This window comes from Schistocerca nitens, chromosome 4 (genome assembly GCF_023898315.1).
Source record: "Schistocerca nitens isolate TAMUIC-IGC-003100 chromosome 4, iqSchNite1.1, whole genome shotgun sequence".
NCBI classification, from domain to species: Eukaryota; Metazoa; Arthropoda; class Insecta; order Orthoptera; family Acrididae; genus Schistocerca; species Schistocerca nitens.
Genome location: NC_064617.1, coordinates 197,360,748 through 197,383,042, shown reverse-complemented (window position 1 = coordinate 197,383,042; position 22,295 = coordinate 197,360,748). Strand labels below are relative to the sequence as shown.

At 37.0% G+C, this 22,295-nt stretch overlaps 1 protein-coding gene across 4 annotated transcripts in view; it reads right to left on the bottom strand.

Moving 5' to 3' along the window:
- LOC126251428 (uncharacterized) overlaps nucleotides 1-22,295 on the bottom strand; it is a 145,161-nt gene that overhangs the window by 77,694 nt on the left and 45,172 nt on the right. For 3 of the 4 annotated variants that reach the window (XR_007545732.1, XR_007545733.1, XM_049951843.1), the window contains exons 4-5: nucleotides 20,892-21,176; nucleotides 5,678-5,815 (exon numbers count right to left, since the gene is read on the bottom strand). Coding sequence is in view for 2 of the 4 variants with exons in the window: in XM_049951843.1 (XP_049807800.1) it covers nucleotides 5,678-5,815; nucleotides 20,892-21,176 (423 nt within the window). In the remaining 2 variants the exon portion in view is untranslated. The remainder of the gene's footprint in view (nucleotides 1-5,677; nucleotides 5,816-20,891; nucleotides 21,177-22,295) is intronic. The other variant, XM_049951844.1, reaches the window with a different exon arrangement.

The following is a 22,295-nucleotide window of genomic DNA, read 5'->3' as shown; positions in this document are numbered from 1 at the left end:
TTGTAAGTTTCTGATTTGAGAATTTTGTAAAATGATCTCTCATTAATAAATAAAAAATGAAGCAATTCTAGCATCCATTTTCTGTGAACTTTCTTTTAATTATGTTATGAGGAATCCAAAAGTTTGTAAAAGTACTTCTGATGTGCACTATATGTTTCACTATAATGTAGATATCAAATTATTAAAAACAGAGGTGTTCAGCAATGACTGCAACAACATTAGAGTATTGTTTGACTAAAAAGTTAAGAAAAAGTGTATAATAAAATTATTAACAGCCGACCAGTTGCAATGGATAAAGAATTCTTTACCTAGGTTTCAACAAATTTAAATTTGTCTTCTTCAGAAGGTGGCCTAAGGACAATGAACATCATCACTTACATTAGAAAGGTATGAAACTTAAGTCAAGAATAGATTTTAACACAAATTAGAGAGCTCTTGCATTACAAAAATATGAGAACGACGACTGGTACTTATAATTTTACATTAGTATGGACTGATGTATCATCGCCGTTTTTACAAATGTCGGCATAAATCCATTTGTCAAAATTAAAATATAGCCCTAGAAATAGGGTTTGTCACGTAAATATAAATTAGTACATGGATGTTGCAGAGTTCACAACCGACTGAGTGTAAACGGCCAGCGTAGTTACTCTGCGGCCAGGGCAGGTGGTACTCATGGCGCGAACCATGTGCCGATTGGCGTACAAAAGCAACGTATAAATTATCAGTATTAATAACGTCCTTAGATAAAGTAACAATAAAAAGAAGGAAAGCGTTTAACACTCCCGTTATAACAGTATGGGAGCCTTGGTACAATTAATGTAGTTATACACCAAAAAGGCAGGTGGCGCTTACGCCGAGAGAGTTATGCACAGTGGCATATACAGTCAGAATATAAAAATTACATTACTATATTAGTGAAGCCCACACACGGTATATATGTCAGAACTTTAAATTGACAATAATGGCTCTTAAGACAGAATTACGAACCCTGGTCCACAATCCAGTTAATACACATTCGCAGGGAACCAACGTTTTAGAGCCAGACAAAATCACACAAGGGCCGATGTAGTGGCAGCCATACATCGTGAGAAAACCACATTACATAAAGGGTAGTGAGCTTAAAGATTTGAAAGCGCATCATAGCTTCCTGAGAAAATAGATCACTGAGGTTACCAGCATTAATGTTATACCATAAACAGTACAGGTTTAAAGCCTTCGAAAAATTGTCTACAAGCAAGGTTCAACTGGTCATTCAGTATATTACCGTCTTTGAGCTCTAGATGTTTAAAAATTTGTAGCTCTTCCCACAGATCTAGTCTACGCCCTTTGACTTATCTGTGTAGGATAACCGTGTCTTCTTACTGTTTAGGCATATGGCCGGCTATCAAGAGGTGTTCAGCAAAAGTAGAGCTGTGTATATTCGCTCCTTTTTTACCTAATAGGTGTTCTTTATATCTTGTTTTCACAGCTCTGCCTGTTTGACCAATATAATATGAAGGGCAGTTATTACAGGTTAGTTTGTAAACACCTGAATTGGAAAACCAATCGCTGGCAATCTCTACTGAATGTAGAAGATTTCTTTTTAAACTGTTATCTGTAGAGAAGGAGACGTTACAGTTATATTTTTTCTTTAGAAGATGTTTAATCCTATACAATATATTACCCAGGAAAGGAATGGAAATAAATTTTTTAGCTTCTTTGCTATCAGTGGTGAGGTTGTTGCTCAAAGTCGAATAGTTTTGGGAAATTTTCTTATTGAACAAGTAATTGATCATATTCTGATTGTACCCATTATTAGCCGCAATCGCTTTGATGACATTCAATTCCTTTTGCTGATCAGCAGGTAATAAAGGAGTAGTTACCATTCGGTGAATGGCAGAATGAAAAAACGCCAGTTTATGAGCTTTTGGATGAGTTGAGTCAGCAGGGATGACATTATCTGAATACGTTTCCTTACGGAAGATATTGAAATTGAAGGAACTATCCTGTATAGAAATTGTTAAATAGAGGAAGTTAAGTTCACCTTTTTCATTCTGAAGTTCTTTTGTGAAGGAAATCTTTTTATGTAAACCATTGAAAGTATTGAAGAGAAGCTCTAACTCATGATCAGTACCATCAAAAGCAATGATAATGTCGTCAACATAACGTGCATAATAGCGGATTTTGTGGCGTAATTCTGAACTTGAATTGAAGAACGTAATTTCCAGGGCCTTAATAAAAAATCTGCTAAAATACCGGCGAGGGGGCTACCCATTGCTAGACCATCTGGTTGCACATACATTTTCCCATTAAACGTGAAATAATTGTATTTTAAAATGACCTTAAGCAAACCAATCAATTCTGCAATCTGAATTTCACTTAGTTTTTTATGTTTGAGAAGATTCTTTTTTACAAGGGCTATGGTTTCATCAACCGGGACATTTGTATAAAGACTGACGATGCCAAAGGACACCAGTCTAGTGTCAGGTGTACATCTTACAGTTTGAATATTGTTAATTAATTCCTTACTATTTTTAACAGAAAAATTATTTTCAAATGTGAAAGCATCTTTAATTTTAAAATGGAGGCGCCTAGCAAGTGTGTGATGTGGACTACCTATTCCATTCACTACAGGGCGAATCGGGTGATTTTGTTTGTGCAGTTTAAACTGACTTCTAAGCACGGGTGGTTTCGGGTTCATATTTATAAGCCCTTTCTTTTGTAAGTTATTGAACAGGCTGACAGAACTAGCTAAAGTACGCCGGATTTCATTTTGCAATTCCGCGGTTGGATCTACGGTAACCTCAGTGATGTCATTTTCCTCAAAAAACTTTACAGTCTTTTCTATATATTCATTTTTATAAGCCACGACAGCGGTGTTCCCTTTGTCACTCTTAGTGACTAAGGCGTCGTGCTCTCTAAGCTTACGATTAATGCTTTTTACTATACTATATTCGCCCAACTGCCCATTAGGAAATAATTTAATTTCTTTTTCTATTATGTTATTACATTCATAGGTACATTTGACTTGCTTGGTTTTCTCTAATTTCAGGGATTCTAAACCGATTTTAAGATCTACAATAAGATTACAGATAACTGGATATTTATCGAGTTGAGCAGGCAAATTATATTTAAGGCCTTTACATTTTTAAACATCTAGAGCTCAAAGACGGTAATATACTGAATGACCAGTTGAACCTTGCTTGTAGACAATTTTTCAAAGGCTTTAAACCTGTACTGTTTATGGTATAACATTAATGCTGGTAACCGCAGTGGTCTATTTTCTCAGGAAGCTATGATGCGCTTTCAAATCTTTAAGCTCACTACCCTTTATGTAATGTGGTTTTCTCACGATGTATGGCTGCCACTACATCGGCCCTTATGTGATTTTGTCTGGCTCTAAAACATTGGTTCCCTGCAAATGTGTATTAACTGGATTGTGGATCAGGGTTTGTAATTCTGTCTTAAGAGTCATTATTGTCAATTTAAAGTTCTGACATATATACCGTGTGTGGGCTTCACTAATATAGTAATGTAATTTTTATATTCTGACTGTATATGCCACTGTGCATAACTCTCTCGGCGTAAGCGCCACCTGCCTTTTTGGTGTATAACTACATTAATTGTACCAAGGCTCCCATACTGTTATAACGGGAGTGTTAAACGCTTTCCTAGTTTTTATTGTTACTTTATCTAAGGACGTTATTAATACTGATAATTTACACGTTGCTTTTGTACGCCAATCGGCACATGGTTCGCGCCATGAGCACGACCTGCCCTGGCCGCAGAGTAACTACGCTGGCCGTTTACACTCAGTCGGTTGTGAACTCTGCAACATCCATGTACTAATTTATATTTACGTGACAAACCCTATTTCTAGGGCTATATTTTAATTTTGACAAATGGATTTATGCCGACATTTGTAAAAACGGCGATGATACATCAGTCCATACTAATGTAAAATTGTAAGTACCAGTCGTCGTTCTCATATTTTTGTAATGCAAGAGCTCTCTAATTTGTGTTAAAATCTATTCTTGACTTAAGTTTCATACCTTTCTAATGTAAGCGATGATGTTCATTGTCCTTAGGCCACCTTCTGAAGAAGACAAATTTAAATTTGTTGAAACCTAGGTAAAGAATTCTTTATCCATTGCAACTGGTCAGCTGTTAATAATTTTATTACATGGAACCGTTGCTGTTGTGCAGCTATGTTTAAAATACCAAAAAGTGTATAGATAGTATTCAAATAATTACAACATCCATCAAACTGACAAAGCCAGGAAGCAAAGCGCACATTACCTGCATGCAAGTTCACAAGCATTCAAGGTCAAATACATTATTTCTGCAGGACACAGTTACCTTTCACATTAGTTGCAAATTATTACAGTTTCAGAATTACTTTTCCCAAACTGAGCAAGGAGGCACAGTGGTTAGCACACCGAACTCATATTCAAGAAGATGATGGTTCAAATACACATACAGCCGTCCAGATTTAAGTTTTCCACAGTTTCCCTGAATTGCTCAAGGCAAATGCTGGGATGGCCTCTTTGAAAGGAAACAGCAAATTTCCTTCGACATCCTTGAGATATTCTTAGTGTGTACTCTATCTCTAATGACCTCAAAGTCAATGGGACATTAAATGCTAATATTCTTTCCTTTGTTTTATACTTTTCCCAAAAACTATTTTATGTTGAATTTTTTTTTACTATAATACAACCTCAATGAGGAAAAGCAACATTAACCTGAAATAAATGATTTGTTTCCATCTTGAAATTCCCATAAACAAACTATTCTGACACCTTAGCTCTCTTCAACCCATTCCCAGTAGTGTCTTACGTTCTCTGCCATGTTTATTTTTCATTCAAATTTCATTTACCTATCTTCTGTTCATTATTATTTCTGCTTCTTCAATTTTCTCTGCCATACTTACTCCCACATGTGTACCAGTCATATCTTGTTGGATAACCTGAATGCCCACTAGTTTAAAAATGGGAGAGGGGGAAGAGGTGCAGGAAATGATGGGAGAGGAGAAAGGGGAAGGGGATGGGAGGGGGAAGGAATAAAAAGCTCTAAAGGAAGCTACTATGATTTTATGATCTGTTACATGTGTCTTCGTGCCACTCACTATTCATTTGCGTGTGAGTGGTTTGCTTCTCCTCATTCTTGTTTGACGCCAAATTTTGATACTCTACAATAACACAACCAATGCCGATACAGCTATGGAGAACATATGATGAAGAAATACATTTGGCAACAGAATTTGTGAACATATCCTGTAATGACCATGTGCAAGATTCTATTTCCTTGCTGTCATTAATTATCATCTTGGCAGCCAAAGTTCAAATCTCTGCAAAAACTGAGGGAACTGAATCAACATTTAATGATGCAAAAACAGTTAAGGAAGGATTGGTGACAATTTCATCAGAACAAACAGAAATGTCTCAAGACAATGTCAACAGATGAAGGTGTCAATGATTCAGGTTTCAAAACAAGTACAACATTAAAACCACAATTGTGTGAATATTTTATAAACAAATCAAGCAATCCAGCAGAGTGGAGACTGGGGAATCAGTTCCTCACACATTTTTATTCTTAATGAAATATGCACTCAATAATACGTTACTGCTGATGTTCAATTCAGTTTTGAATATTATTACCACTTTATTACATTTGTACAATTAAAATAATATCTTACCGTGGAAATATTCCTGTAGAGAGTTTTACCACTTTGTTCAAAGCTTTCATATTTTTGAAGGAGAGTTCTCCCATCTATTCTCCATAGTGGTGGATGCTCCATTGCTGTATCACTCTTCATTATAACAAAGTCACCAGACTAAAATGGAACATTGAATGTGACTATCAGCCCTAAGACTTCCATAACTACATAAATTATTAGCATTAAAACTAAGAAACCACTGACATATTATATTTCATGTTTTTGACACAGTGGCACTGCCACTAGTTATCATTTTCACATGCAGTGTGTTTTGGTCATCATCTTTTTGGTCACACGTAGTTAATAATGGTAATAGGTTAGAGTCAACACGAAAATTAATTCCTCTAGGGCCACAAACAGAAAAAAAGACACAGTTACATGGACACACAAGTTGCAATGGATCCTGCAACACCAGAAATATTCATTATAACAAAGGATCAACATTTGTATTCTGGCGTGCAAAATATCTCTCACCTGAAGTTCTATCCAGTCTTTGACAGTCATTTTATACATCTGTCACTGTGGGAATGTTGACTGGACAGGAATTCCCACAAGTGTACAAAAATAAAGGAAATCAATGTTCAGCATTTGCTTTCCAACTCTTGGCTGCATATCAGTTGACATGATGCCCATTCTGCACTGTGACACCATGCATACAACTAATACACTAACGTCACATTCTTTGGCACCCAAGTAGAACACAATTTCCAGAACAATCGCTTCATGCTACTTCTGTATTAAATGAGGATCATGACATATGCAGGAAATGTATGCTGTGTTCTGTTCTATAAATGTCTAGTGATACTTCTCTATAATATGCATGGGTGGAGGGATGGCTGCCATCTGAACCCTATACTCAATGTAGGTACTCCTAATGCCAACTAAGTTGTAACTATTTATAACATGGTGCAGTGCAGCAGCATAATAGAGTTAGCATGGTGAAAAGTTAATTTACTAAGCCTTAGCTGCAGGGGTCTGGGTGAAAACCATAGTACTACATATTTAATGTGTCCAGGTAAAGGCTTTGGGCTCTAAGAGATTACAATGATATCTGGACATTGCAGGATAATTATACTGGTGGCTTTGCAGCTGGGCTGGAAGATAAAGTATGGAAAAATATACCACAAAGAGGCTCATTACATGATACCACAACTGAGCAACTAGATCAGCAAATCTTAAATAGTTCATAGAGATGACAAATTCTTTTTTTTTTCCCCCTCCAATAAAAACTCCGTGAAGACAGTCTGTGCTAAGGTTGCCACTTTCTTCACAAGGAAAGGAAGATTTTTCATTGGCATATTTTTTAATGGCTAGTGCATTCATATTTTTATTAAATGCCATTTTCAATCAAAAATAGCTCACGTTTACATCTTTACCATATCACTATGGTATTTTGAAACTGATTTAGCTTTATGTAGGAATGTACTGTCATTCTTTAGCTGGTTAAAAAAATCTTTGCAGGACATGTCAAAATTTATTACTATTTGAAGCTCTGATTTATAAGTTCTGGTGAACACCTGTTGCTAACATCAGTGCACTTGTTCTTCATCATTGAAAACACTCGTTCCACAAATGCATTTGAACCTGGTGTGCTTAGTATAAAACACATGAGCCGAGAGATATTTGTCACTTTTTGTTAAGGCACTGGTGTGAAGAATTTTACCCACTTAGATGCAACATCACCATCCTTAGTGATACAGTTAGTAAAGTTATCTTTCACTTCACAAAATTCTTCATATGGCTGATCCAGGTTGATCCTATCCTGTAGATTAAGTGTTTCCACTGCAAGTTCAAAATCACAATATTGTAATTCCCCATTCAAAGAAAGAGGTTCCAACCTTGCATACTTATTACTAGCTGAGAAGTCATAATGGTTTTCAAGATATTTCAACACTGTGTCATAGAAAGAATCAAATTCACAAGAAATCTAATTAAGAGATGTTGATGAAATCTCACCCATTAATTTCTTGGTTTCACTCGCATATAATTTATCCTTCTTTCTTTGTGTAATCTTCTTATACATCATACACAGACTGTTATGTGATTCAATGATGCTTAGTTCCCTTTTCTCCAGGTATTTCGATACTGTTTGCATTTGACCTCCTATTTTTGACACAAAATGCAAGTAAATTTCAGGAATAATTCCTTTCACTGGGTCTTCGGCTACAAACACTGATGCAAGTAGCTTTGGACAGGCATCAATGCTCCTGAAATAGCTCTTTATAGCTGGCCAGCACTCAATCAATCTGTTAATGGCAGGAGTTAAGGACAGCCATCTTGTGGGCACAAGCCTTAATATCTCAGACCACTCAAAATCCATAAATTCAAAAAATGATTTCAGTTCCTCACGCCTTTTAGCTGATACTGAGAAATGATCATAGATCTTCAAAACAAGATTCTCTACATCCATTTCCAGCTCTTCCATAGCATGCTTCATCGCATTATGAACCGTGTGGTTTGAACAACTGGCTTTCTGCAGGTTGGAATTTATGGAAAGCAGTAATTGATAAACAGATTGTTTCCTGCCAAAATTCACATTAGCATTGTCAGCACTATATGCAGTTACATTATTAATATTTAGTGAATGACTCTCCAGACTATCAACAATTAACTTTGCCACTGCATTTGAAGTTTCATCAGGCTGTTCAATAAATGTCAACAGTTTGTTCTGTACACCTACTAAAGGTTCAAAGTATCTTATACAAATTGGGAACATCTTTCTGTTGCCTCTATTCGAAGTGCCTGTTGCTACTGAGAAAAACTTACTATTTTCAGGAGATTTTAGAATATTAACAACATCACTGACACTTTTAGGTGCTAATACGTTTTCAACATTTCTGCCTTCGTCTTACCACAGGAAAGTTTTACAGCGGTTTCTGAATCTGTGAATATACATGACATCAATTTATTGCTACAATCCAAACTTGAATAACTTAGGTTGTCTTTGACTGTGTGATACAAAAGTCCTAACTCACTAGCTATAACAACGTTGGCTTCTGATTTCTTAGAGTTCACAAAATATTTGGAAACTTTCGTGGTTTGACTACTTGCTTTCTCCTTTAACTGATGTCCTTTGTACTGAGCGTGTTGCTTGAGATCAAACTGTCCACCATGAGAAACGCTGAATTCCTTCCTGCACAACGTACAAAAAGCATGTTTATCAGAAGTTAAACCATGCCTAACCCACGCGAAAGAATCTTCCCATTTCTTTAAGTACACTTGACTGTACTGCTATTGCTTGCCGCGTTTCTTCTTCGCTGGTGAACTCATTACAATTCTTAAACAAAAGTAAATTAAGAAAACTAGACTTTCCACTGTATGGATTCAAGCAATTATCACTGCAACGAAGTTTATTAGTTTAGAAACATCTGTAGTTGTACACATCAGAATCGGAAATAAGTATATCGACATTATCGATTACACAGTGGACATCCTTGCTAAATTTCTTGCACACTCTGAAAATGGTAGCTACAGCAGATTACATTAGCCCTGTGGAGCATATTGGAGCATCTCTCCCACTGGAAGCAGCAGAAGAGGTTCAACACAAAAGCTGTAGAGCGCTTTCCATGGAGACAAAGCTAATATCCAATGTCTCCAAGGAACAATTAGTGCAACAAAGGATGAGAAGTAAACAGTAGTTTCACCAGCTGGCAAGGGCAACACTATGGTCTTAATGTCATATGCAGACATAACAAGATTTTCAATCTTTTGAATGGTGCTGCCTCAGACATAGACACATGTTTATTATGTGAATAAAATTGAGAAGAAGATGATGACTCTTCTGAATAATGAATTGTTCAGGAATAAAGGAGACGACACACCGAAAGGCAGACGTGCTGTGTCATTGACAGATACACACACAACAGGTACAGAGCTTTACTTTGCTAGCTTTCAGAATGGAATATCTTTGTCACGCTATAGGAGAAACATGTGCGCGCGCGCGCGCGCGCGCGCGCACGCACACACACACACACACACACACACACACACACACACACACACACACACACACACATATACCTGTCTCCCTACAAATAATGCCATGGGTTGTTGAAAAGTAAAAGATCTGACAGAGAAGATATAAAAGGATGTGGAATGCACAAGGGAAGTGATGTATTATTTTGAAGTCTTACTGAATGGAGAAAATGAACAAGAAAGTGACATTGAAGACACCAAAGTAGAGGAAGAAAAGGCATCCAATTTCTTGGGCAGAAACTGAAAATGCCCTAAAACATGAAAGGTGGGAAGGCAGCAGCAGTGGATGAGCTGACAGTGGATATGATTAAGGCAGCTGGAATTTAAGGAATATGGTGGTTATATCATATGCTGGGGGTGGCATGGAAAGAGAGAAAAGGGCTGAATGACAGGAAAAAGGAAAGTATAATAACATTGTTCAAGAAAGGAAGTAAAAAGAAATGCAGCAGGGACTTAGGAATCACACAGCTCTCACATTCCTTTAAGGTAATGGAAAAGATCACAGAAAAGAGACAGAAAAATCCTTGAACATCAATTTCAGGAACACCAGACCTCATTTTTCCCCTCCTTCAGTTAATGAGAAAGTATTAAATATTAAGAGATGTTGATGAAATCTCTCCCATTAATTTCTTGGCATCCCTCGCATAGAATTTATCCTTCTTTCTTTGTGTAATCTTCTTATACATCATACACAGAATGTTATGTGATTCAATGATGCTTAGTTCCCTTTTCTCCAGGTATTTGGATAATGTTTGCATTTGACCTCCTATATTTGACACAAAATGCAAGTAAATTTCAGGAATAATTCCTTTCACTGGGTCTTCAGCTACAAATACTGATGCAAGTAGCTTTGGACAGGCATCAATGCTCCTGAAATAGCTCTTTATAGCTGGCCAGCACTCAATCAATCTGTTAATGGCAGGAGTTAAGGACAGCCATCTTGTGGGCACATGCCTTAATATCTCAGACCACTCAAAATCCATAAATTCAAAAAATGATTTCAGTTCCTCACGCCTTTTAGCTGATACTGAGAAATGATCATAGATCTTCAAAACAAGATTCTCTACATCCATTTCCAGCTCTTCCATAGCATGCTTCATCGCATTATGAACCGTGTGGTTTGAACAACTGGCTTTCTGCAGGTTGGAATTTATGGAAAGCAGTAATTGATAAACAGATTGTTTCCTGCCAAAATTCACATTAGCATTGTCAGCACTATATGCAGTTACATTATTAATATTTAGTGAATGACTCTCCAGACTATCAACAATTAACTTTGCCACTGCATTTGAAGTTTCATCAGGCTGTTCAATAAATGTCAACAGTTTGTTCTGTACACCTACTAAAGGTTCAAAGTATCTTATACAAATTGGGAACATCTTTCTGTTGCCTCTATTCGAAGTGCCTGTTGCTACTGAGAAAAACTTACTATTTTCAGGAGATTTTAGAATATTAACAACATCACTGACACTTTTAGGTGCTAATACGTTTTCAACATTTCTGCCTTCGTCTTACCACAGGAAAGTTTTACAGCGGTTTCTGAATCTGTGAATATACATGACATCAATTTATTGCTACAATCCAAACTTGAATAACTTAGGTTGTCTTTGACTGTGTGATACAAAAGTCCTAACTCACTAGCTATAACAACGTTGGCTTCTGATTTCTTAGAGTTCACAAAATATTTGGAAACTTTCGTGGTTTGACTACTTGCTTTCTCCTTTAACTGATGTCCTTTGTACTGAGCGTGTTGCTTGAGATCAAACTGTCCACCATGAGAAACGCTGAATTCCTTCCTGCACAACGTACAAAAAGCATGTTTATCAGAAGTTAAACCATGCCTAACCCACGCGAAAGAATCTTCCCATTTCTTTAAGTACACTTGACTGTACTGCTATTGCTTGCCGCGTTTCTTCTTCGCTGGTGAACTCATTACAATTCTTAAACAAAAGTAAATTAAGAAAACTAGACTTTCCACTGTATGGATTCAAGCAATTATCACTGCAACGAAGTTTATTAGTTTAGAAACATCTGTAGTTGTACACATCAGAATCGGAAATAAGTATATCGACAACATTATCGATTACACAGTGGACATCCTTGCTAAATTTCTTGCACACTCTGAAAATGGTAGCTACAGCAGATTACATTAGCCCTGTGGAGCATATTGGAGCATCTCTCCCACTGGAAGCAGCAGAAGAGGTTCAACACAAAAGCTGTAGAGCGCTTTCCATGGAGACAAAGCTAATATCCAATGTCTCCAAGGAACAATTAGTGCAACAAAGGATGAGAAGTAAACAGTAGTTTCACCAGCTGGCAAGGGCAACACTATGGTCTTAATGTCATATGCAGACATAACAAGATTTTCAATCTTTTGAATGGTGCTGCCTCAGACATAGACACATGTTTATTATGTGAATAAAATTGAGAAGAAGATGATGACTCTTCTGAATAATGAATTGTTCAGGAATAAAGGAGACGACACACCGAAAGGCAGACGTGCTGTGTCATTGACAGATACACACACAACAGGTACAGAGCTTTACTTTGCTAACTTTCAGAATGGAATATCTTTGTCACGCTATAGGAGAAACATGTGCGCGCGCACACACACACACACACACACACACATATACCTGTCTCCCTACAAATAATGCCATGGGTTGTTGAAAAGTAAAAGATCTGACAGAGAAGATATAAAAGGATGTGGAATGCACAAGGGAAGTGATGTATTATTTTGAAGTCTTACTGAATGGAGAAAATGAACAAGAAAGTGACATTGAAGACACCAAAGTAGAGGAAGAAAAGGCATCCAATTTCTTGGGCAGAAACTGAAAATGCCCTAAAACATGAAAGGTGGGAAGGCAGCAGCAGTGGATGAGCTGACAGTGGATATGATTAAGGCAGCTGGAATTTAAGGAATATGGTGGTTATATCATATGCTGGGGGTGGCATGGAAAGAGAGAAAAGGGCTGAATGACAGGAAAAAGGAAAGTATAATAACATTGTTCAAGAAAGGAAGTAAAAAGAAATGCAGCAGGGACTTAGGAATCACACAGCTCTCACATTCCTTTAAGGTAATGGAAAAGATCACAGAAAAGAGACAGAAAAATCCTTGAACATCAATTTCAGGAACACCAGACCTCATTTTTCCCCTCCTTCAGTTAATGAGAAAGTATTAAATATTAAGAGATGTTGATGAAATCTCTCCCATTAATTTCTTGGCATCCCTCGCATAGAATTTATCCTTCTTTCTTTGTGTAATCTTCTTATACATCATACACAGACTGTTATGTGATTCAATGATACTTAGTTCCCTTTTCTCCAGGTATTTGGATAATGTTTGCATTTGACCTCCTATATTTGACACAAAATGCAAGTAAATTTCAGGAATAATTCCTTTCACTGGGTCTTCAGCTACAAATACTGATGCAAGTAGCTTTGGACAGGCATCAATGCTCCTGAAATAGCTCTTTATAGCTGGCCAGCACTCAATCAATCTGTTAATGGCAGGAGTTAAGGACAGCCATCTTGTGGGCACATGCCTTAATATCTCAGACCACTCAAAATCCATAAATTCAAAAAATGATTTCAGTTCCTCACGCCTTTTAGCTGATACTGAGAAATGATCATAGATCTTCAAAACAAGATTCTCTACATCCATTTCCAGCTCTTCCATAGCATGCTTCATCGCATTATGAACCGTGTGGTTTGAACAACTGGCTTTCTGCAGGTTGGAATTTATGGAAAGCAGTAATTGATAAACAGATTGTTTCCTGCCAAAATCCACATTAGCATTGTCAGCACTATATGCAGTTAAATTATTAACATTTAGTGAATGGCTCTCCAGACTATCAACAATTAACTTTGCCACTGCATTTGAAGTTTCATCAGGCTGTTCAATAAATGTCAACAGTTTGTTCTGTACACCTACTAAAGGTTCAAAGTATCTTATACAAATTGGGAACATCTTTCTGTTGCCTCTATTCGAAGTGCCTGTTGCTACTGAGAAAAACTTACTATTTTCAGGAGATTTTAGAATATTAACAACATCACTGACACTTTTAGGTGCTAATACGTTTTCAACATTTCTGCCTTCGTCTTACCACAGGAAAGTTTTACAGCGGTTTCTGAATCTGTGAATATACATGACATCAATTTATTGCTACAATCCAAACTTGAATAACTTAGGTTGTCTTTGACTGTGTGATACAAAAGTCCTAACTCACTAGCTATAACAACGTTGGCTTCTGATTTCTTAGAGTTCACAAAATATTTGGAAACTTTCGTGGTTTGACTACTTGCTTTCTCCTTTAACTGATGTCCTTTGTACTGAGCGTGTTGCTTGAGATCAAACTGTCCACCATGAGAAACACTGAAGTCCTTCCTGCGCAATGTACAAAACGCATGTTTATCAGAAGTTAAACGATGCCTAACCCACGCGAAAGAATCTTCCCATTTCTGTAAGTACACTTGACTGTACTGCTGTTGCTTGCCGCGTTTCTTCTTCGCTGTTGAACTCATTACAATTCTTGAACAAAAGTAAATTAAGAAAACTAGACTTTCCACTGTATGAATTCAAGAAATTATCACTGCAATGAAGTTTATTAGTTTACAAACATCTGTAGTTGTACACATCAGAATCGGAAATAAGTATATCGACAACATTATCGATTATGCGATCGAGTGATCGTCAGAAGTACCAGTTTAAATGTAGCGCAGCCTAAAATCTAAATCTGAATGGTAATAATAGCAAATATAACCAAATTAATGTGAATTTTTGTTATATGTATATTATGGGGAAGAATTGTGTTGGGTTCTGCAATAGTTTAGCGCAAAATATTTAAAAAAGGAAGAATGTGCTGTATGGGGAAATAAAAAAGTAAGACTATGGGAAAAACGTAGAACCTGACAACCCTAGTCTGTGGCACACTACAATCAGCAGGTTATGAAACCAATAAATCTTCTTAACACTTCATTTTTCTGAGCACAAACACACAACAGGTTCACATCTGGCCACTGGTGGAAATCAGCAGTCATGAAATCTGAGATCTGAGTAGACAAAGGGAGTTGTGAAGTTAATGCGGCATACTGTTCTCAACTAAGTATACTTCATAACATTCATTGCTTATTACTGGTTGTCATTAACAGTCAAGTCAACATTTTCTAAAAGCCGTAATAAAATTTCTTTGTTATCTCCCTCAATGAGTACTAAAAATATTGAAGAGGTAGCCTTCCTACAATCCACAAGCTTTTAATCAATTATTCCATTTTGGATTCTCTTAATACCTTGTTATATCATCTATGATCTCATCATGGTGTATTGCACAAGCACTCTGCCAATAAAAGTATAAGTACATTTACAAGACGCTAAACCTACGCTGTAGATGAGAGTATGTAAGCTAACTGGCATAAATGCATGGGTGCCTCTGCATCTGTATTGAACCTAAACAAAACTACCATATCTGTGTCAATGGTACAAAATCAAGTAACAAAATTTATATCTCTCACACCTTAATCGTACACAGCCATTAACCCCTTAACATAAAACCCTGAGTTATCTCATTTTTATTTTTTTGACATATCTGTTTCAGCACCAGGCCTGGATCTGAGGCGAGGAGGTCGCAAACAGGGGTATCTGTCCTGGGGGACAATTTCAGGTGGTGCCAAATTCGTATTCTTGAAGAAAAAACTCTTGTTTCAGTAAGTGCCTAGCATCCCACGCATGTTGATCTATCAATTATCCACATGATTTTGAAACGTATCTCTATCGGCTTTTGAATATTTTTAAACACATTCTAAGTTGGTTTTTGAAAGAATCAAAGTTGATTATTGAATGTGTACATAGTGTATATGATATTTCTGCCAGGGGAATCCCTGTTGCATCTAGAAATAAAAAACTTTCCTGCTAACAAAAGGGGATGGGGCTACCTGAACGAGTGAATGTGGTTGACTGGGTGTGCGAATGATCAGTGTTGTTATAATCATTAGCGAAATCCATAGATTCAGACTATGAGAGTAAAGACAACTAACAGGAATTACAGGTATGAAAGATTACATATTAATCATCTTGGTGTGTCCAAGAAAATAAAATTTGGACAGAATTTTTTTTTTTTCAGATTTCTACACAACTAAAGGCCAGTTGTACAGTCCCTGGTTAGCAGCCACTTAAGCTCTACTCTCGGAATAGCGTGGAAAAGTGCATTGAGAAGATTAGTGAAGTTAACAAGAGAATAAGTCGTGACATATGCTGGAATAGTTACAGAATTAATTATGACAAAATTGATTGTTAGAATGAGCAAGGAGAAAAAAATGAGGACATTACAAACATTATATGGAAGAATATTATGATTGCACATTTGTATAAAAACTTTGTAATACTACTTTTTGATCTCCTGTTTGAGAAACTGGAGCACATGAATGAAATGCGTAACTATTTCCTAACATAAAAGTTTTTGCTTGTAGTAGGCCTTATAGGCATTTGATATTGGTACTTCATGAATCATATTCTGTTGTGTTATTTATGTAAATAAGGTAGATAAAAATGACCATGTGTGTCAAAACAGTGTTGCTTATCTGGCGTGTGTTACAATTGCTGCAATATTAGAAAGGCCTATTTTGTTTTATCTAGCAGACAGTGACAAAATAGATGTAAACAAACCAAGAAACCGTACCAGTCTGGTGTACTTTTTGTATGAACAGCTTTTTCAGTATCAGACAACGTCATTTTGATTTTTCATGTAGCAGAATGTTTGACAAACTTTGATGAGGTTTAGATTCTTTCACAGAAAGGAAAGCATGCCATGTAAACCTGTAGCTAGATTATAGAGAAAAAAATACTGGGACCTAAGGATTGAAGAAATGTGTACTGCCTTGCTTGTCTCTTGTCTTACTGGGTTTATGTTTCCTATATTTAAGTTTATGTCACACAAAAGAGAAAGTTATTGGCTAGTAGGCAATAAAGAGTTCTTATTCTCCCAGTTACAAATAATCCAACCTAGTATTAATTGTGAGCTTTTTGTGGGGGTATGCTGCCAAACCAGCTGACTGGAAGCAGAAGAGGCACCACAGGACATTTTAATTTCCACTGCCCTGAATGTAGGCTTGATGGCTTCCATTACAAAACATACAGTTTGATTTCCACAGAGCGAAATACAGTGACATATGATACAAGGCTATTATGTGAAGAGGTGTGGCAGTGCACTTTGGCCCACTTAACACCAAATAACATGTCTTACATTTCCTCAAACATATATGTTTTATATATCAAAACCTTCAGAAAGATATGTGCCACAAAATGAACATATGTCTGAAAAATCACCTTTTTTTTTTTTAAATTTTGATGTCCTATCTCAAATGCTCAAAAGGGAGAGGGGGTACGGGGGGGGGGGGGGGGGGGGGGCACAACTATCAAGTTTTTGCCCCAGTTCAGAAATATCATAGATCTGGGGCTGATCAGCACTGATAGTTGTTGAGTGTTCGGGTGCTAGAGAGCATCAGGCCCTACATGTATAGCCTGCCGGCCACGTTCTGGTTGAGGTGGTTGCTACTAGATAGTTCTTACTGCAAGCAGCTTTGAATACTCAACAACAAACCACACACTTTCAGCCTACCTCTCCTATGTTATTGTTTATTCAATGCCTTCAAAAGAAGATGGCTGTAGTAATCCTGAGTTTGACATTGAATTTAGTTACACAAGAAGTGAAGAAGTGTGATATTGCTTCATTAAAGACTAAAAGTGACAACAGTTTGTCAGTTTAGTGATAAAATCTCATCAGTGGGATGAGATAAATGCCATATTTATCCGAAGAGTGAGATGACCCTGAATTTAAGGTGAGCCCCCCTTTTTTTAAAAGGTTCCTTCAGAAAAATTTATTTTTTACCATATTCTGACTGACCAAATTTCAAATTTTTACTAACTTGAGGATCTGCCTAAAAAGTTACCATAAACTTATTCTAAACTTATGCCATTTATTGGTTATCTATATTTTGATAATACAAGGAGAAATAAAATAAACAAAAGAAATTGTTTACATTAATTTTTATCTTCACTGCCTCTTCTGTTTAGCCTGTCATCTGCAGTACCACATTTTTTAATCCTCATTGTAATCATCTTCATCCCAACAGTGGAGCTGTGAAACTTATAACTTCGTTGACACAAACATTTGGCTCTTTCTTCCGGGTATGTTGCAATTTTTTTAAATTTTTTATTTTTGTTTTAATTATTTGGGGGGGGGGGGGGGGACTTGCAGAATTTGCTTTTATACTGACATGAGATTGTTAACACCCTATCATTTGCATCATACCTCATGGTGAGCGTCAACAATATTGATGCATACAACATGTAAGTGTGCCACTGGCCTCAGTCTAGACTTTTACCACCTCCTGCTGCAATGTATGCTATTGCTGAGTATTTCGCCAATTTTAAAGTCAATTCGATTCAGAATGCAAATAGTTTCACGCAAACTGCACTTTAGGTATGGTAGACATTCACAAAAAGCTAAAGGACACAGTATAAGTTCCCATAGTAGCAAGACAAAATTTGCTGCCCACTGACCACTCCCCACCCCGCACTCATTAAAGTTAGCAGACAAGCTGGAGTCACTGTTACCGTACCAGGCCTTCCGTAGCAACAATGACACACAGACATCTGTATCTTCTAGGTTGCAGGACCTATGTAACAGCAGCAACTAATAATAAATGAAAGATTGCAATCATGACTGAGACCACTTCTCGAACTTTCGCTCATCCCGCGATTTAATGTGGTTTCTTTGTACTATCCCCAAAACAGAACTCTCCGCTATATTTTATTCTTGTGATAACAATTGCAGTCAGTTTAATGAGATTTGTTTCATTCGTTAGACATTTAATTTTGGATTAATTTCCTTTCTTGTTTCATCTGAATGCTACCACCTTGTTCTAAAACTGATTACAAGCTGGTAGTGGTTTATAATATGTAAACAACTACCAAATTTCATTTGCAACACACTTCATAAATCATTAGTTTTTCATAGCCAAATAAAATAATAACTTGGGTTCAGATTCATGTAATGGGTTTTGAAGGACAAGATTTTCGAATTTGAATGTTACCTTTACTTAAAAAGCAGAATAAATGTATGTCTACAGGTATCCATACCTGTTTGAGAACTTCTATTGAAAATCTATTCAAATACAACAAAAGTTTGGGAGTTGGTAGAATTTAATGCTGTTTCCTCCTGTGTTTCACCAAATTCTTAATTTTTTAAGCTGAGCATCAGATGTCATAGTGCTAAGTTCATAGCTTCCCATGTATCCATCCACTGCATTAGTGCCACGAGTCAAATGTCATCTGACTGATTGAACACAATTGATACTGTAACGAGCTCTTCTGTGTATCGGGAAATCTCAAGCCTATTCAAACAAAAGTATTCTTGCTAAACTCTACCCTTCAGAACTCTTAAAAATAAATTTGTGCAAAACCACAATAGCCAAAGCTTCATCTGTAAATGTAAGACAAGCCCTATATTAATCTATTAAACACTGAAAAAATATTTACCTCAGCAGCAATAGTTAAATCTGCAAATATAAGTAGACCCTGTATTTTTTAATAATGAATCTGGGAAAAAGCCTTGTCTTATAATTGGGTAAATATGGTACATCCTCTGTGCTACAGCCACATCCTGCAAGACTTATGTTAACAGCAAACCATTGTGAAACACATGGTCAGGCTTCAATGCTACACAGAAACTAAAAAATGATTTAAAGGTTCATGATATTTTAGTCAAAGTCCAGTGCATGAGTATACTCAGTATTTTATTAATGGTGATCTTCAAAATCTTATACCTCATTATTTTGAGTTTTAAAAGCTATATTTATACACTGATCAGCCAGAACATTATGACCACTTACCTAATAGGCATTATGTCCAACTTTGACATGGATAACAGTGGTGACACATCATGGCATGGAAGCAATGAGGTCTTAGAAGGTCGTTGTAGGGAGTTGGTACCTCATCTGCACACACGTCACCTAATTCCTGTAAATTCCAGGGAAGGGGGTAATGAGGCCTGACAGAATGTTCAATCAAAGCCCACATGTGTTCAGTTGGGTTCATATCTAGTGAGCTGGGGGACCAGCACATCAATTAGAACTTGCCACTGCGTTTCTCGAAGCACTCCATCATGTTCCTGGACTTGTGATATGGTGCATTATCTTGTTGAAAAATACCACTGGCATTGGGAAACATGATCATCATGAAGGGGTGTACGTGGTCTGCAACCAGTGTACAATAACCTTGTGAATGTTCCCAAGAGCATAATGGAGCCGCCACCAGCTTTTCTCCAGCCCGCAGTATATGTGTCAAGGAGCTGTTCTCCTGGAAGACGACTGATTTGTGCCCTTCCATCAGTATGAGGAACAAGGTATCAGGATTTATGAGACCATGCAAGGCTCTACCACTGCACCAATGGCCAGTGCCAATGTTTACATGCCCATTCCAGTCATAGTTGCCAATGTTGTGGTGTTAACATTGGCACATGTAAGGGTCATTGGCTGCAGAGGCCCATCATAGGAGTATTCAGTGCACTGTGTGTTCAGACTCTATTGTACTCTGCCCAGCATTAAAGTCTGATGTTAGTTCTGCCACAGTTTACTACCTGCCCTCTTTTACCAGTCTGTCCAGCCTACGATGTCTGACATATATAATGGGGGATGGCCACCCAACCCCATGATGTCTGCAAGTGGTTTCACTTTGTTTCACCATGTGCTGAAGACACAACAGCACTCTTCGAACACTCAACTAGCTATGTAGTTTCCGAAATGCTTGTGCCAAGCCTTTGGGCCACCATAATCTGCACTCAGTTACACTCAAATAGATCGCACACCTTATCCATTCTACACTCGGACAGCATGCTTACTGATACTACATGCACTGTGCAAGTGTCTGACAAGCAGCCATTCCTTGCCAAGTGACGCTGCTATCGCCTGTATGTGTTTATATCAATAGTAGTTTGGGGATCATAATGTTCTGGCTAATCAGTTTAAGTCTATATGTAATGTCATTCATTATACGAAGTACTTCATTAATGAAAAAATATTATTTTTCAGAACCTTATCTGAAGAAAAAATCAATATGTTAAGGGGTTAAAGTACAAAGTGACAAGCCCAAATGGACAGTACAGTACAAAATATTCATCATAGCAACTCCTACTTCTCAATTACATTTCTAAGAAGCACTCACTCTGAAATTAGTGTCAGCTATGACTTCTCTGACAGGAGAATATGAAGCACCAGATGGCATGTCAGGTCTGGTCAATGACTGTGAATTTTGACTGATAGCAGCAGCATGAGTTCTCGTACGACTTTGTCTGGTTCGGTTTCCACGCAACTTGCTCACTTCTACATCTTCAGTGCCTCCAGGTCTAGTGCCATCAGGTGATGCATGCCTGGTTCTCTTGCAATTTGTTAACATATAACGTGAACGGCGGGATCGTCTTTTATTAACATTATCATCATCAGATGGTTCCTATAACAAAAATTAAGAACAAATGTAAGTTTTTTTTTTTTTCTTTCCCCCCCCCCCCCCTTCCCCCCCCCCCCCCCCCCCATGTGCTTCACCTACATGTATCCAGAAAGTTAAGCATTTCATTATCAAATACAATTTGCTCTATCAGAAACACTGAGCTGCTCATAAAAGATGGAACAACAGGAGTAATGTACATGAATATAAATATCTTATATACTATATTAAATAAAACATTTATTGTTTAATAGCCATAGAATGCTTTATAGAATTTGTTATCAGGCTACTGGTCAGAACATAAATGTTCTTGGCAACTAAAAAAGCTACCTGAAGTGGAGCAGAATAAATATATCTTTTGTATTCCTAAACGAAGTTACACTTCAGGGTAAAATTTTCATATCAATGTGTATTGCTTCTGAAGCAGCACTTCGGGGAGATCAAAATCATAAGGTTTTATGCTATATTTATGTGTATTTATCAGCTACATTATTGAGTATTATGAAATATTTATTTGTTTTATACTGTTGCTCGTCAGTTATTGGCAGCAGATATTTTACAGTAGTCACAATTTTTATACTTGGAAAATACAGCCTCAGTTAATTAACTCTTTATGCTGAAAACATCATTACAGAACAAAAACATATCAGTGCAAAGAAATTAAGTGCCTATGGATACAGTACATGCTCAGTATGAAATCACAATGAAAGACAGGCATAAAATACAAAGGGTTTGTACAATATCTCACGATGAACCCTGTTGTGTCTGCACAGCTACCAACCTCCAAAGAGGATGCCAGTAATCACATGGCAAAAATGCAGAGACGTCCAGCTCTACAACAGAGCTTTGTTCAATTTTAACAATTTGAGCTGTTTCTGAACACACTCATGCTAATACTTATTTCATTCATCTTTTCAGTGGTATGAGGATTAAATTGGTGTGATTCTCCTGGGCATTCCTTTGTAAAGGAAGATTTGAAAACGGAGTTAAGCATTTCACCTTTTACATACTCAGGAAGGAAATCATTACAATCTATAAAACATTTTAGTAGCATCATATGATTAGCAAAATATAAACAGTAACTTTTCTAATTTATTTTTAAATCAAATTGTAAAAAGCATATTT